General features: G+C 40.3%; 1 protein-coding gene across 1 annotated transcript in view; it reads right to left on the reverse strand.

Annotated features, from left to right (window-relative positions):
- CRIPT (CXXC repeat containing interactor of PDZ3 domain) overlaps nucleotides 1-15,208 on the reverse strand; it is a 180,251-nt gene that overhangs the window by 51,653 nt on the left and 113,390 nt on the right. The window contains exon 4 of the mRNA XM_044059884.1: nucleotides 9,208-9,311. Coding sequence (XP_043915819.1) covers nucleotides 9,208-9,311 — 104 coding nt within the window. The remainder of the gene's footprint in view (nucleotides 1-9,207; nucleotides 9,312-15,208) is intronic.

The following is a 15,208-nucleotide window of genomic DNA, read 5'->3' on the forward strand; positions in this document are numbered from 1 at the left end:
AGTGACATTGATGAAAGGGCAGCAGATGTATTTGAGAGGTTTATCATCTGTTCCCAACAAAGATGCAACAACAGATGAAGCATTGATAAATCTGAAACTTTACACTAGGAAATTAAATTTAGATTTTTATTTTAAGGGCACAACACAGGTGCAACAAAATGGAAATATATGCAGAAAGCCTAGTGTTTTCAATCCCCCTCTTCATCCCATTATTCAAATATATGAAAAGATGTGAGAACGATATCAGGGCTATGTTACAAAATAAAAAGAGAATGACCTGTGAGAATAATATTTCTAGAGCTGAAATGAAAATTTTGAATGACATCTGTAATAATACTGGAAATTAGGGTATCTAAACCAGATAAGGAAGGGGGTTTAGTTATAATAAATAAAAACAACTATGTAGATAAGGTGCTAAGTATATTGTATACTGACACATACAGTGAGATCAGCATCAATGAAAAAAATATTGCATATAAGAAAGTGGATGTTGTAATGGAGGAATTGGTACTAAATTGTGAAATTACAGAAAAAGAATATATGTTTATGCAGATAAAATATCCAACAATTCCAACGATTTTTGGGGTCCCGAAGAGGCACAAAAATCTCCAGGATCCCCCTTTTAGACCAATAGTAGATGCAAGAGCCTCCAAGACCTATCCGATAGCTAGGTTCTTTGATAGCCAACTTAAGCACGTGCTCAAAGATTGTTCCTGGATTCTAAAAGATTTGTGGGATTGTTTAAGCAAAATTACTGTAGACAAGTACTATGATGAATTAATATTAGTCATTACTGACAAAAGATTTATTTTCTGCAATCCCACATGATATAGGTATTGATTGGTTTTATTCATTTTTATGTTATTATTCCAACCTTAGACATGACTGTATTTTGTCTATGTAAACACTCATGGAATTAGTTTTAGAAACAAATATCACCTTTGAGGAACAACTTTTTAGACAAAGTAAGGGAGTTGCTACGGGGGTGGCGTGCACCCCCATTTTTGCAAATATTATGTTGGCTTTCTGGGAGAAAGAGATTATATTTAAAAGTACATTTACTGAAGGGTGGACATTCTACAGTCCATTTTTTAGACATTTTTGTTTGGAAGAATGGTGAACAAAAACTAAATGATTTCTTAAAATTTATTAGCATGACTACTAACCTTTTAGAATTCACTAGCAATATAACTAAGGAAAATGTTAACTATTTAGATATAAGTATTGGTAAAAATCATGTTATAAAGCAATTTATGTCAAACATCTTCAGGAAACCAACATACTCAAATACCCTCCTGCATTTTAAAAGCTGCCACCCTGTCCATCAGAAGTCGTCTTAAAGGACAGGGGGTACACGCATAGCCAGGATGGTATCGGAGGAAGAGGAAATTAAACGACAGCTGGATGTACTAAAAAATATATTAGTTAAGAGAGGTTACCCAACAGGTTTTGTAGAAAATATAATTATTGAAGTTATGATGAAAAGAGAACAAGGGTTCTTTTCACCCTTACTGGGGAAAGATCAGGTGTTGGAAGAAGGAAATAGACAACAGGAAAGAAATAATTGAGAAATTGGCTATTTTTAAATTTAATAACCAATTTCATAATATTAAAAAGATTTTAATACACAATTGGAATATTTTTAGGGTGAACCCGGAACAGTTAGATGTGGTAGGGACCTCATCTAGAATAATATATACAAGAAAGATTTAAGTTTTAAAAATATTATTGAAAGTAATAGGAATATGAATCCGGACGGGGAAGGAATAGTAAAATGTGGATTCTGCTTGCAATGTAGGAACATTAAGGAAGGAAAGGATGTGTTTATTCCACATTATGGCAAAATTAGTCTACACAAGAAGTATACATATGTAGCAGCAAGGCAGTTGTTTATTTGGCGTCATGTTCCCTAGGATCTTGTTTTTATATAGGGAAAACTATTAATGTTTGAGGACACGCATATACCAGCATAATTATGACATTAGCAAAAAAGATATGAAAAATGCTCTTGCTGCTCATATTGCCTTACATGATGGACACAAGTTCAATTTTACGGTTATAGATCAAGCTGCTCTAGGGGAGAAAGGGGTCTCCTTAATGATTTTTTTACAGCTAAAAGTATCGAGATGGCAGCTGAGAGCCAAAGCTTCAGAACATCCGGGCTTGAATAGTGCCATATCAGTTAGCTCAATTTTAAGGTTAAAAGCACAATTTTATGCATAAAATATTTGTTTTAGAGTATTCTGCTTTGTAATGCATCATTTTTACTAGTTTAATTGCAAGGTCATAGTAATATACATATATAATGGTCTTATTTAGGGCAGGTTATGTATAATCAGATATATAATTGTTTCAAACAAACAAAAAGTAATTTATATTTATATATATATATATATATATATATATATATATATATATATATATATATATGTGTGTGTGTGTGTGTGTGTGTGTATATATATATATATATATATATATATATATATATATATATATATATATATTGTATTTATTATTAATAGTATTAATGCATCAAAACTGTCTGCTTAGATGATGTTGTATAATACTTTTTAATTGTGTAAAAATAGGAAGGAAATTATGTCATCTTATAGGTGTATTTAAGGGTGGGGTTGTATGTAATGGAGTATTCTGATGAAGTTTCTAACAAGAAAATAAAATGCTTAAAGAATTTGTGGTGTGTATTCCTGGCTTCTACTGTTCTTATTATTTATATGGAACTCCACAATGGTGAGGGGACACGAGACCCATATTAATGTCTCCTGACATCTGGGAAAAGATTCTGTAGTCATCTAAACAAGGAAATATGTGAATGTCTGTAGTTTGCAATGAGCTATCACTGGTAGACCCTATGTCATCTACAGCTCCAAGGCTATCTACAAAGGGTAATTGCAGAGAACTAATAATGCAACCCACACACACAGAATATGAGAAATTTCCTGAAGCCTGTGGCTATGCAGATGTGATGAGCATCCTTTAGATATAAGCTTAACATAAAACCTCAAAAGAGGGGGACAGGTAACAGTCTCTGAAGGGTTAACATTTTGAATTTTGGGACTTTTCACATACAGGATGAGAAAAGAAAGATCTGGAACTGGTCGTTTTTGTTAAAAAATCACAAACATTCTGGAGTAGAAGCCTTTTCTATTTGGTCTAAAAGCATTGGTTCTATGAATCTTAGTCAGAAAGTGTTGAAGAACTTGAGTTTATTTTGAAGGGTGGAGAGAAATTCCCCTGAAAGTAGGCATTTGACTAATGCTAAATGTAACCCTCCTGAACCACTTTCATCATACAAGAGTCTGATATAAACTGTTGCCAAAGGGAAATACTGATAGCCAGGGCCTGGGACAGATTTACATTGGGGCAGGATTTGGGGGGGGTACAAGACTGTGGCATACTCATTCTAAAGGATTAGATGGTCTTTCCGAAAGGATTGTTTTCTTTTGTTGCTCCCCACCTGCTATCTTTTTTTTTGTTCCCCGTTTGCCAAGAGTTGGCAGGGATTGCTTATTTTGCCTTTTATAGGGAGTACAGGAATCTAGAGATTTGTAATGGGGGAAACCGAACAATTTTAGAAGCTCCCCAAATTAAAATTTCCTTTTGGCAAAATTGTTTGAGGACTTGAGTAGCAAAAGGGCCAAACAAAACCTCCTTACCTAAAGAAGAGTTTAAAGTCTCAGACTTTACTTCCATCAGCAAACTGTTGGTTATGTACCCAAGCATACCTCCTCAAAACTGTGGCAGTAGCAATAGCCCTAGGCACAAAATCATACACTCTCTTCAGAGCATGTTTAGACACTTTAAAGAGACTAAAATAATGAGATTCAGAGAGGAGCTACTTTCTGAAGAAGTGTGGCAGAGTCCACACAACTAAGAATAAACTTCCACAGCTGTTTGGTAGTTAAGAATTCTGTATGCTGAATTGGAAGAACAGAAAATTCTCTTACCAAATCTGTCAAATACCTTGCCTTCTTTATTCCCAAAAGAAGGATTAGTATAGACTAAAAAGTCTTTCCAGATAGAGAAGTTGAAATGGCAGCTGTGTTTTATCAAAGATGAGAAAACAGCAATCTGTTACTTTACACCATCTATCTGATTTTTGGGGTGACTGAAGGTTGAGAGTCAGGGTTATTACAGGCAGCAGTAAACACATTCCCCAAGGCTGACGAAATTGGAGGGATAGGTGTTGCATGAAGTGTATCTACTTGAACCATATTATGTTAGCTCCTCAGTTCATTGGAAGCATCCACTTGTTCCCACAGAAATAACTCCTTTATCCTGGAAATGGTTTCTGAAAAGGAAAATTCCTGTGAGGAGAGTGGAGAAGACCAACATTCTTCTGAATCAGAGTTTTGTGCTTGAGAATCTCCAGAGAAGCAGCACTGTCCCTGTCAATGTCCGAATCTTCTAACAAACTTTAATCAGGAATTTCCTCAAGACTACACTTTAAAAAGAATTTCTTAGTTCCAGGATTAACAGCCTGCAATAACTTCCTGGCTAAGGTGAGGAACTCATCTTTATGAACAGACACCATGTCTTCAGATAAGCAGTGTCTAATCTTTTGCTTCTTTCTTTGCAGAGACCTCCATGGAAGGAGGACTATGTTATAGCACTTTTCCCCTGGCAAGAGGTCTCCTTCCCCGGCTACCTTGAGAAGAACTTCCCAGAGCGTCTCTCAGTCCCAAAGATGATGATTCTCCAATGCCCATATTGGATACTAGAACAGCTGCAGAGGATGTAGCTGAAGGGTTCTATATGAGAGGACTCTTTAGCAACAAGTCAGTAGTCTGAGGAATTGCAGTCAACCAACTACATAGTCATCCACTAATGGTTGAGGGGCTGTCAGAGCCCGTGGTGGCAAGGGCTCCTTATTGTGCTGTTTTCTTCTTTTTAGGTACAGCAGGAGAAGAGCTAGCAGAACCGGAGTATGTATCCATGCTGCTGCCAAGGAAGAAGCATGATTGCTGGTAAGCGCTGCTGGAACATAGGTTGGAAGGCGAGTTGTCAGACAAGTTTTCACAAACAATGTGCACTCTAGTTTTGCAAGAGACTGTTTTGGGAAGTAAGCATAAGCAAGAAAAAAAAATTAAAAAAAAAAAAAAATATATATATATATATATATATATATATATATATATATATATATACACATATACATACACGTATACATACACACACACACACATGTATAAATACATACACATTAAAAAAAATCACTGTCAGCACTCAAATCCCATTTTCTGAAGTGCCTTGACAGAAAGAAGTGAATGCAAGTTGTCACAAAGAGCACACAAGAAGTCCGCTAGAAACAGGTTTCCCTTTCCACTCCCAAATAGCTGATATGTGAACTTTGATTATTTTACAAAAAATAAAACTATGGAGAAAGGGAGGCCTGAGACAAGGTGAACTTCTATGCTAGGACAGGCTTTGGGGCTCTCAGTGACGATTCTATCAGGGAAATCATCCTTAGCCTGGTTCTGGGATGGCTGGCTTTGGGTTTCCATTTGGTAGCTGGAATATAGGTCCTTTAATGAAAGCCAATATCAGTAAGCCCCTTAAGTATCTTGAAGGACCAGTCTCAGCCGGCTATCAATTTAGAGAAGTTGGTGTCAGGATGGTTCTCTTAGCTCAGGCCTTTTTCAGTGAGGGTCTGTATCATAACGAAAGTTAAGCTTCTGTTGGGATTGCTTCTGCATCACTTGGCTAACCTCCAGGAAAATGGAGCACTAGGTAGCACTGTGCTCCTCTACTAAACAGGCACAGCTACCTTGCCTGTTGTGGGGTGCAAAGACCCTACCACAAAAATGGTCACCAGTGAAACCAGCAATACTAACTGAACTTTTTACACAAATAATAAAAATGCTAAGAAACACTGCTTGAGAACTTCTCTATGTCCAACATGCTCATGCAGCAACAAATAAATGCTAATCTGAAAGACTAGAAGCAAGAAAGTTTGTGGGGGAAGAAAGCAGCATGAATTTTCTGAGCGCCTAGTGGTCCAGAAGCCTGTTAAATATAGTCTTGCATGCTATCATAATGCTGGACATCTGATAACTTACCATTTGAATACCTACAGCTTGCAGCTAAAGTAGTCGCCTATCCTATATCCATCTTGATAAACCATACCATAACTGAAGGAACCATTCCAAATCTCTGGAAAATCTCCCACATTATTCCATTACACAAAGGAGGTAACTCTAATGACTATTCTAACTACAGACCTATAGCTCTCCTTTCTCCATTAGCCAAGATTATGGAAAAATGTATTCACAATCAGCTAATGAACTACTTACTTCAACATAACATTCTAGCAAACTGTCAGCATGGCTTTAGGCCTTTTCATAGTACCACCACAGCTCTCTTATCCTTCACCAACACCATTAATAATAACCGCAATAATAACACCCTCTCATCAGCACTCTTCCTCGACCTGTCTAAAGCCTTTGATATGGTTAACCACTGCTTACTCAAACACTTTGTCATCCCTCTCTCGACACCAAAGCAATTCTCTGGTTCAAGTCTTACCTTAGTAACAGACAGCAAGCAGTTATTTGGGAGAATAAACTATCTTCTCACCTTCCTATCTCCCTGGGAGTCCCTCAAGGCTCCATTCTTGGCCCTCTTCTTTTCTCATTATTCATCAATGACCTTCAAATAGCCATTCCTGAAACCACCTGTATACAATATGCTGACGATTCTACTATCATATGCTCTGCCAACTCTATATCTGAACTTCAATCTTTAACCCAGACAGCTTTCAATACAGTAGAGGCATGGTTCTCTAAACAGTGGCTTCTTCTGAATACCAAAAAGACCAAGCTACTACTGTTTACAACAAACAGTAAGTCCTCCCCCATAGATTTCTCCATTCAGTCCAGTAATGGCACCCTTATATCCCCAGACACTTCCACTAAACTATTAGGAATTACAATTGCTAATAACCTCACCTTTGACACTCACATTAATAACACTATTAAATCTGTTAATAAAAAACTGGGCTCCCTATATAGGATAAAACCTTTCTTAACTCCAACAGCCAGAATGACTATTGCCCACTCCCATCTAATTTCAACTCTTCTGTATGCAGCACCCATATACACTAATCTAAAAAAAAATAATCTTACCAAACTAGCCAACTCCTATAATAGTATTGCTAGATTTGCCACTGGAAACCCATATAGAACTCACCACTGTCTTAACCTTCACCAACTAGACTGGCTGGAACTAAAAAACCTTCTGATACTTTCCCAACTGACCATCGTTCATAAGATTTTTTACCAACCCAACAACACACCAATACTCAACAACCTTACAGCACCCTATAGGAATCTTGATTCCTTACGCTCCCCTCCAATAAACTTCTAGCCAGCACCACCAAGGCTAACAACTTAGCTGGGGACACTCTGTTCTCAAATACCGTTGGAAAACAATGGAACCTCCTGCCATCTGACCTAACCTCACTTCCATCCCCTCGTCTCTTTAAACAAAGTCTTAAGAAACACCTTCGAACTCACTGGCTATGCCCTTGTTGTTACCCAGACTGATCCTCTGGGTTTCTCTTTCTCATCTCTCTCTTTCCTGTCTGCTCCTCTGAATTAATACACCTACAAACTGTCTCTACTACTAAGCACCAATTACATATCTTCTCTACTTGGCTATGAATGTACCCTGAAGGTAGTATTCCTGCCATTTTCTTAACACCTCCTTCCTTTTTGTACTGTTACTACCTAACCCTTTAGAAATAGTAACTGTCTGCAGTATACTAGAATAACCAATGATTTAAATGTATTGTAATAATGTACTGGGGTTCACTTGATATTCATACTGTAAAATGATCTGAAGGTGAATGTTGTATTTATTATAATGTGTCACATAGTCTTCCTAGAATACCTTTTTTGACATTTTTTGTGTGGTGGTGGTTGTTTATATGTGGCGCTTTTCTCCCCGGGCCTCTACTGAAAAAGGAAATATATCCAGCTGGACTAGCCCGGTCAACAAATGTAAAATAAAAATAAATAAAATCAAAGATGGACACAGTTGTAGGAGTTCTCCTTTTAATTTTTGCATCCCTTTTCTTATATTGCCCTTTCATTTTTAATCAACAGGAATCTGCTTTCCTTCATTTCCTCCTATACATGATTTAGTGCATGGGTAAAATTTCAATTTCAATTTTAATCTTGTTAACACTTTGCTTACTGCAAACCTGTTTAAGATCCAGATACCCATTTTGAAAGGAAACAACTAGCTTTTGCACATAGAGGATCACCCTTCCAGACGGCACTTTGGTCTAAAACGATGCCAAATCCCATTTCTGCAGCACATCTTCCTTTACTGATGAAATCCCTTAGTGATTACTTCCTTGTCCACAATCAATGTCACAAGCATCTAATACAGCAGAAAAAGAACCAGAATATGAAACTTAATTGAGCCCATCACTCAGACTATTCTGCATTATTCCAGCCATGCACACCAGGCCAACAGTCACAAGGTGTGTAATGACTGTGTGCATGATGCCAGCACAAGCAAGACATAAAGAGCAGTGTACTGAGGTATGTTAGTAACTCACCACCACAACACCTAGTTACCATCCTTTCATGACACAGTACCAGGAACATACTTAAATCTCATTCCTTTCCTGCCTCTTAAAGCTTGCTGCAGTTTCTTTGGTCTCCCCAGGGATCAACTGCCATCACAGGTGGAGACTGTTTACTGGTCACTTAGTCAGCAACCACTATCCATATGTCTACTCAATCAGAAATAAATGGTACCATAAGTGCAACTTGAGATGTATGGTTTACAATTTCACTGAGGTATAACAACATTAGAGTAGTTATAACAAAAGAAAGGGGCACTTTTTCCAGCAGGGTAGGGCCTTTTTCTTTCTATAGAAAAGGAATTTCACTCAATTTTTATTTGTCTTGGTAGTTATGATTAATGAGTTTCAGTGATTCATTTCCTCACCACACAAACCAGATCTGCTGAACTCGGTATCATATCTGATCATTTTTCAACAGCTCTTTCCCTTGGACTACCAATTTACTTTCATAAGACAACTAGAAGAATGCAGCAGCAGGAGACTACAAGACTATAACATTTACACCAGTTTTAAACTAGACTAAAAGTTTTACATGAACAAATAATGGTCATTAAAGGTTCGGACTGGAAATGGTTTTATTTTTAATCACTTACCTTTTTTGTAAGCACAGCCTTGGCAATAGTGAGAGCCTGGCAGATGTACTGAACTTTTGCAAATTCTACATATAGCAAATTTGTTTTTTCCATAAGGATCAAACCTAAAATTGCAAGAATAAGTCAAATTGTTGCATATAAACAAATTACATATCTGACAAATACTTTGAGTCTTGGAAGATTAAATGTCCCCTTTAAGGAAGACAATCTGTCAAAATGTTTTGCAGTGTTTTGATTCAGGCATGCATTGCTGCATCAACTTCTCAGGGTCTGACGGACCTTTCCTGTACATGTGCTGCTTTGTTACATACATAATTCATGAGGTAGTACTCTTGATATCATTATACACACAGAAAATGCCTCTACTTTAGTTAAAATGCAAGCAAAAGCAAAACAAAAACATGCCAAATGCCTCCCTGCACTATACATCTGACTGGTGGAGTTCCTGCCAAGAATGAAATACATCTGGCTATGACCCTACTCATAGGAAGTTCAAGGCTACAGCATCTAGTGACCTTTGCACCTTGTCAGGTCCCACCCCAGAGTGCACCTCCCCTCTCACAGAGGATTAGTATAGGCAAGCCCAGGATGGATTTATGAATATCCATCCAATTACCCAGGTGCTGTTTGAAGGAAGATGGTATATCACACTAGTTTTACCTACAGGGGGAGTCTCTATTCCAGTAGTGAGGGAGATGTTGAATAATGAAGATGTTTCTAACTTGTTTTATTAATCTGCTGAAGTAGGTTCAGATCCTGGAAGAACTTCTACACAAAAGAGGCACAATGCTTCAAATCTTTTCTAGTAGTGTAGGAATTTTAAGCCTATGATCCTCTTTATTAGGAAGCTCTGGGATATTTCCAAATGTTTGATATATCTGGTGAGGTACATCCGAAAGGAGACAATGTACATTATAATTGATCTGAGCAGCTGACAAGGGGAAAATAACATCTTTAGAGCTAGATGACATTTCCTTGGCAATCAGCTGTGCAAGTAGGAGAATTTCCAGACTACTGTTGTTATATTGTGACCAAAAGAGAGTGAATCATCAACCCAGATTTCCAGGTCTCTAACAACACTTAGATTTTGATGTAGGGTAGTGTCAATATCATATGTTGGGAGGAAGCACTTGTCCATACTGACATAACCAGCACAGTGGCACAGAAGGATAAACCCCAAATACAGCCATGGTGACTTAAGTAAACTCAGTGTTTGGGTTCTTGACGGTGCTGGCAGGGGTGGATTGGTGCTGGCAGGGGTGGATTGGCACACTCATCCTAAGTGGAAGGTACAGTGGAGAAGGATACACACCACCACAATCCCTCAGAGGATGGGAGGCATATCAGTGAACATATTTGGGGGGATTGCACTTGTGGCAGACAGCACTATGAATCTTTACAATGATTGTAGTCCAACCCCTACTCAGGGATGCATTAGGGACCTACACAAATGCTCTCATTGCTGGGATGTCAGTGACAGCAAAAACTTCCCAAAGTCTGACTGACTAAGTGACTGCACTTTCAGAAAGCTTTCAACCTAGTAGGCCACTGGATTCCCCACTGCTGGAGGGGTAAACTGGCTTAAGTTCAACAGGGGACTAGTAGACAGGTAAGGGAGAGAAAAAATACAGTAAAAAATTACTAAAAACTGACCTACACTAATGTGGACTGCTGCAATTGTAAAGGCACATTGTTTACAACACATGAAAATATAAAATAATATAGGCAAAACAGTTCCAAAGATTTTGTTCAGGAGACGTGGCAACAGTTAAGACATAAAAAGTACAGTTGTGTATACTTACCATAAATGTAGATGTTTGAGTGTATTCACTGTTGCAGTCATCACACTTGGGTTATCTGCCTGCAGGTAACCCTCAGTCGGCCCGAATACCAGAGACTTAGTATTTCTGCGTCAGTTGCTATTTCTGCGTCAGCTGCTGTCACCTCAGGACTGACGTCAGGTCATCAGGGGTATAAAAACAGGCAGCCAACGCCATTACATCAGTTTTTCTTGCCCCAAATGTCAGGAGCCCCCCAGTAGGGAGCTAAGTTATGGTGGGAAAAACACCACCAGTAAAAAGTAAATACCACTAGCCCTGTAAGGTGCGAGCAATAGACACAGAGAGGAGAGAAAGAGAAAGATAGACAAGGGGGCTGGATGGTGGGAAACCAGGACTGCAACTGTGAATACACTTGAACATCTACATTTATGGTAAGTGTACACAACTGTACTATGTTCTTCGTGTTTCACTGCTGCAGTCATCACACTTGTTGATTCCCAAAGCTGAAGAATGGGTGGAAGCACTCAAGAGCTGGGGCTGGCTAGTATGCCATGCAGGACTGCTGTAGCAAAACTCACCCCGGATTTGGAAAAGTTAGGCAGGTGGTAATGCTTGGTGAAGGTGTGAACAGAACTCCAGGTAGCAGTTTCCAGAAAGTCCCTGGTAGGGACTCCCCTGAAGAATGCTGTAGAGGTAGAAGTAGCCCTAGTGGAATGTGTTCTGAGCCAGAGGGTCAGGTTTCCCATGGTGTTTGTAGCAGAAATGGATTCAGTGTGCTATCCATTTGGAAATTGTTTGCTTTGAAATGGCATTGCCCTATGCCCCTGGTGCAAAACTGACTAGTAACTGGTCAGATTTTCTGAAGGTCTTAGTCCTACCAAGGTAGAATTTGAGCTGTCTGTGCACATCTAAGGAGTACAGGATCATTTCCCCTTTATTGTGAGGATTAGGGAAGAAGGTTGGTAAATGAATAGATTGGTTTAGGGCTACACTGGACACTACTTTAGGCATAAAGGAAGGGTTAGTCTTGAGGGAAACCCTGTCAGCATGAAAAATAATGAAGGATTCCACAGCCACAAGTGCTTGTAACTCAGGCACTCTTCTACCTAAAGTGATGGCCAGAAGCAAGGCTGTTTTCCAGGAGAGTAATTTTAACTCTGCTGAAGCTGCAGGCTCAAAAGGAGGTAGTGTGAGCTTTTCAGTACAAAGTTAAGGTCCTAAGCAGGGGTGGGGGGCTCTCCTTGGTGGCCTTAAGTTGTTTTCCCCTCTCAGGAACTGTTTGATGAGAGGGTGAGAGAAGACAGGTGGTTCAGTGTTGTAATGAGCCGAGATGGCAGAGGCATGGATCTTTATGGAAGAAAAGAAAAGACCTCTGTGAAGAAGATCTGCTAGGTAATCCAGCATTACAGGTAAGAAGGGCAGTGCTGTGTCCTCTCCTTTGGATGGACTCCAGGAACAATACCTTTTCCACTTAGCACAAGATTTCCTTGTACTGGGTCTTCTGGCTTCAAGAATGACATCCAGCACCTGCTTGCTTAGGCTGGTCACTGGTGGAGAATTCAAGGAATAAGCCAGGCTGCAAGGTTCAGGGTTTGCAGTTGTGAATGCAAGATCTGTCCCTCCTGCTAAGTGAAGAGGTTTGGGATCTGGGGTAGGTGCCATGGTGGCACCTGTGACAGGCTGTGCAGTAGTGGGTACCAGTGCTGGCATGGCCAGTCCAGGGCAGTCCAGGGCAATCAGGATTGCCCTTTGTCTGTCTTGTCTTATTGAGTAATATTCCTGTGAGAAGAGGCAGATGGGGAAAATGCATAGATTGAGAGGCTTACCCACTGGAAGGATAGGGAATCCACTTTTCAGGCCCTGCTGTGAGGTGTCCTGGTGCAGAATTTGCTGAGCTGGTGGTTGTAGGGGGAGGCAAAAAGATCCACTTCCGGGGTCCCCCATTTCTGGGTTAGAAGGCTGAAGGTGCTGGGATCTAATTGCCACTCATGTGGGTCTAGGAGATTTCTGCTTAAGTTGTCTGCCAGAGAGTTTTGTTTACCTGGCAGGAATTGAGCTTGCAGATGAATATGCATGTCCGAGGCAGTGTTCCACAGGGCCATGGCTAGCCTGCAGAGAGGGTAAGAGATGGTAAGAGTGGGCCCCCCCCCCGCCTGTTGATGTACCACATAACTGTGGTGTTGTCTGTCTTTATTATCAGGGGTCCTGGTGACAGTAGGGATCTGAAAGTTGTCAGAGCATGCTGAACAGCTAGCATCTCTTTTTGGTTTGTGTGTAGCTGAATTTGCTTTGGGCTCCAATGGTCCTGAATGCACTTGCAGTCCAGATGTGCTCCCCAGGCATAGTCTGATGTGTCTGTGGTTAGGGTCTGGGTGGCATGGGTTGAGTAAAGGGAAGTCCCTTGTTGTGGTTGCATGCTGCTGCCCACCAAAGAAACTTTGTCCTTAGGCAAGGTATGATAGATATGACTGTTTCCAGGTCCTGAGAATGCTGGCACCAAAGACTTAAGTACCACTGAAGTTTCCTCATATGCAGTCTGGCATATGGTATTAGCAGAATGCAAGAGGCCATGAACCCTAGGGTCTGCAGGATTTTCCTTGCAGATAGCTGGGTTCTGGTGGCCATTTGAGCAAAGTAGCCTGTTAGATAGGCTTGCTTTTCCGGAGTAAGGAATGCCATCTGGGATGCTGTATCCACGCTTGCTCGACGGAATAGAATCTTTTGACTGGGGACAAGTTTTGATTTCTTTTCGTTGATAGTGTACCCCAGGGAGGTTAGAAAGTTCTTTACAAATGTCAGGTGCTGTAACAGCTTTTCCTGTCTGCCTTAATCAGGCAATCGTCCAAGTAAGGGTAAATTTGAAATTTTCTCTGTCTGCAATAGGCAATGGCTGGAGCCAGGCATTTTGTGAAGACTCTGGCAGCAGTGGTTAAGCCAAAGGGAAGTGCAGAGAACTGATAATGCATAGATCCTGCCCTGAAACATAGATATTTCCTGCACGAGTCCCTGATATGGATATACAGATAGGCTTCTTTTAGGTCTAGGGTGGCTAACTAGGCATCTTTGGTCAACATAGGAAGAAGCTGCTGAAGTGTGAGCATTTTGAATTTTAGTACCACCAGGAAGGTGTTTAGAATTGAGAGATCTAGGATTGGGCATCAAGTGCCCTCTTTTCTGGGTACCAGGAAAAGTCTGGAATAAAACCCTTGACCTATCTGTTCTGCAGGAACAGGTTGAATAGCCCTTATGGAGAGCAGGGACTGAACTTGGTTTTGTGCCACTGCCCACTGGTTTGGAGGAAGGTCTGGGAACCCTTTTGGGGTTGGCAGTGAGTAGAAGTAAAATTTGCACCCCTGGGATACAATGTGTAGGACCCATCGGTCTTTGGTGATGGAGGTCCAGTCTTTTGCATGATGGGCAAGCTTTCCTCCTAGGGGCACGAGCACTTGGGCAGAGGTGAGGAGTTGAGAAGTCATTGTGAATTCTTTCCGTAAGGGGATGTCTTAGCACTCCCTCTTTTAGAAGTGGAGGTACTCCATTGCTTAAATCGCTGCATAACCCGAGACTGTAATCCAGGGGTTTGTTTCCCTTAGGTCTAGGTTGAGATGGCCTTGAGGGGGATGGAAAGGACCAATGTTTCGAGGGCAATACCTACTGAATCTGGGAGGTTGCACTTGCAAAAAATCTGTCTGCATAGACTTAGCCATTTCTTCCATCTTTTTTAGAAACTAAAGGAGCGTCTAGTAATTTTGATTTGACATGATCTGGCAAGGTCTGCTCCTTAAGCCAAGCATGCCTTCGCAGTTCAGAACCAGTGACTGCTACCCTGCAAGATGCTTCTAGGGCATCAAGGCCACACTGCAAAGTATGCTTGCTGACTTGGCTTGCAGAATGCATAAGCTCCTGTAATTCTTTTTTTGCACAGCCTGTAAAGGTAGACCATTTTCGTTTAATAAGTTCCATAATATGTTGCTGGTATTTCAGCATGTGAAACTGGCAATTCAATGCCCTAATGGCGAGAGTTGCAGAGGTGTATACTTTTTTACCTCAACTGTCTAAAGCTCACGAATCCCTGTCCGAAGGGGTGGGATTCTTAGCTGTGGTTGCTTTTATACCTTTAGGCCCTTGGGAAATGACCTCTTGGTCAGCAGTAGGATTTTTGAAAAGGAATTTGTGAGAGTCAGGGACTCTGTATTACCAGTTTGGTTTCCTTGGAGCAG

This window comes from Protopterus annectens, chromosome 1.part0, assembly GCF_019279795.1.
Source record: "Protopterus annectens isolate FY-2018-M chromosome 1.part0, PAN1.0, whole genome shotgun sequence".
NCBI lineage: Eukaryota > Metazoa > Chordata > Ceratodontiformes > Protopteridae > Protopterus > Protopterus annectens.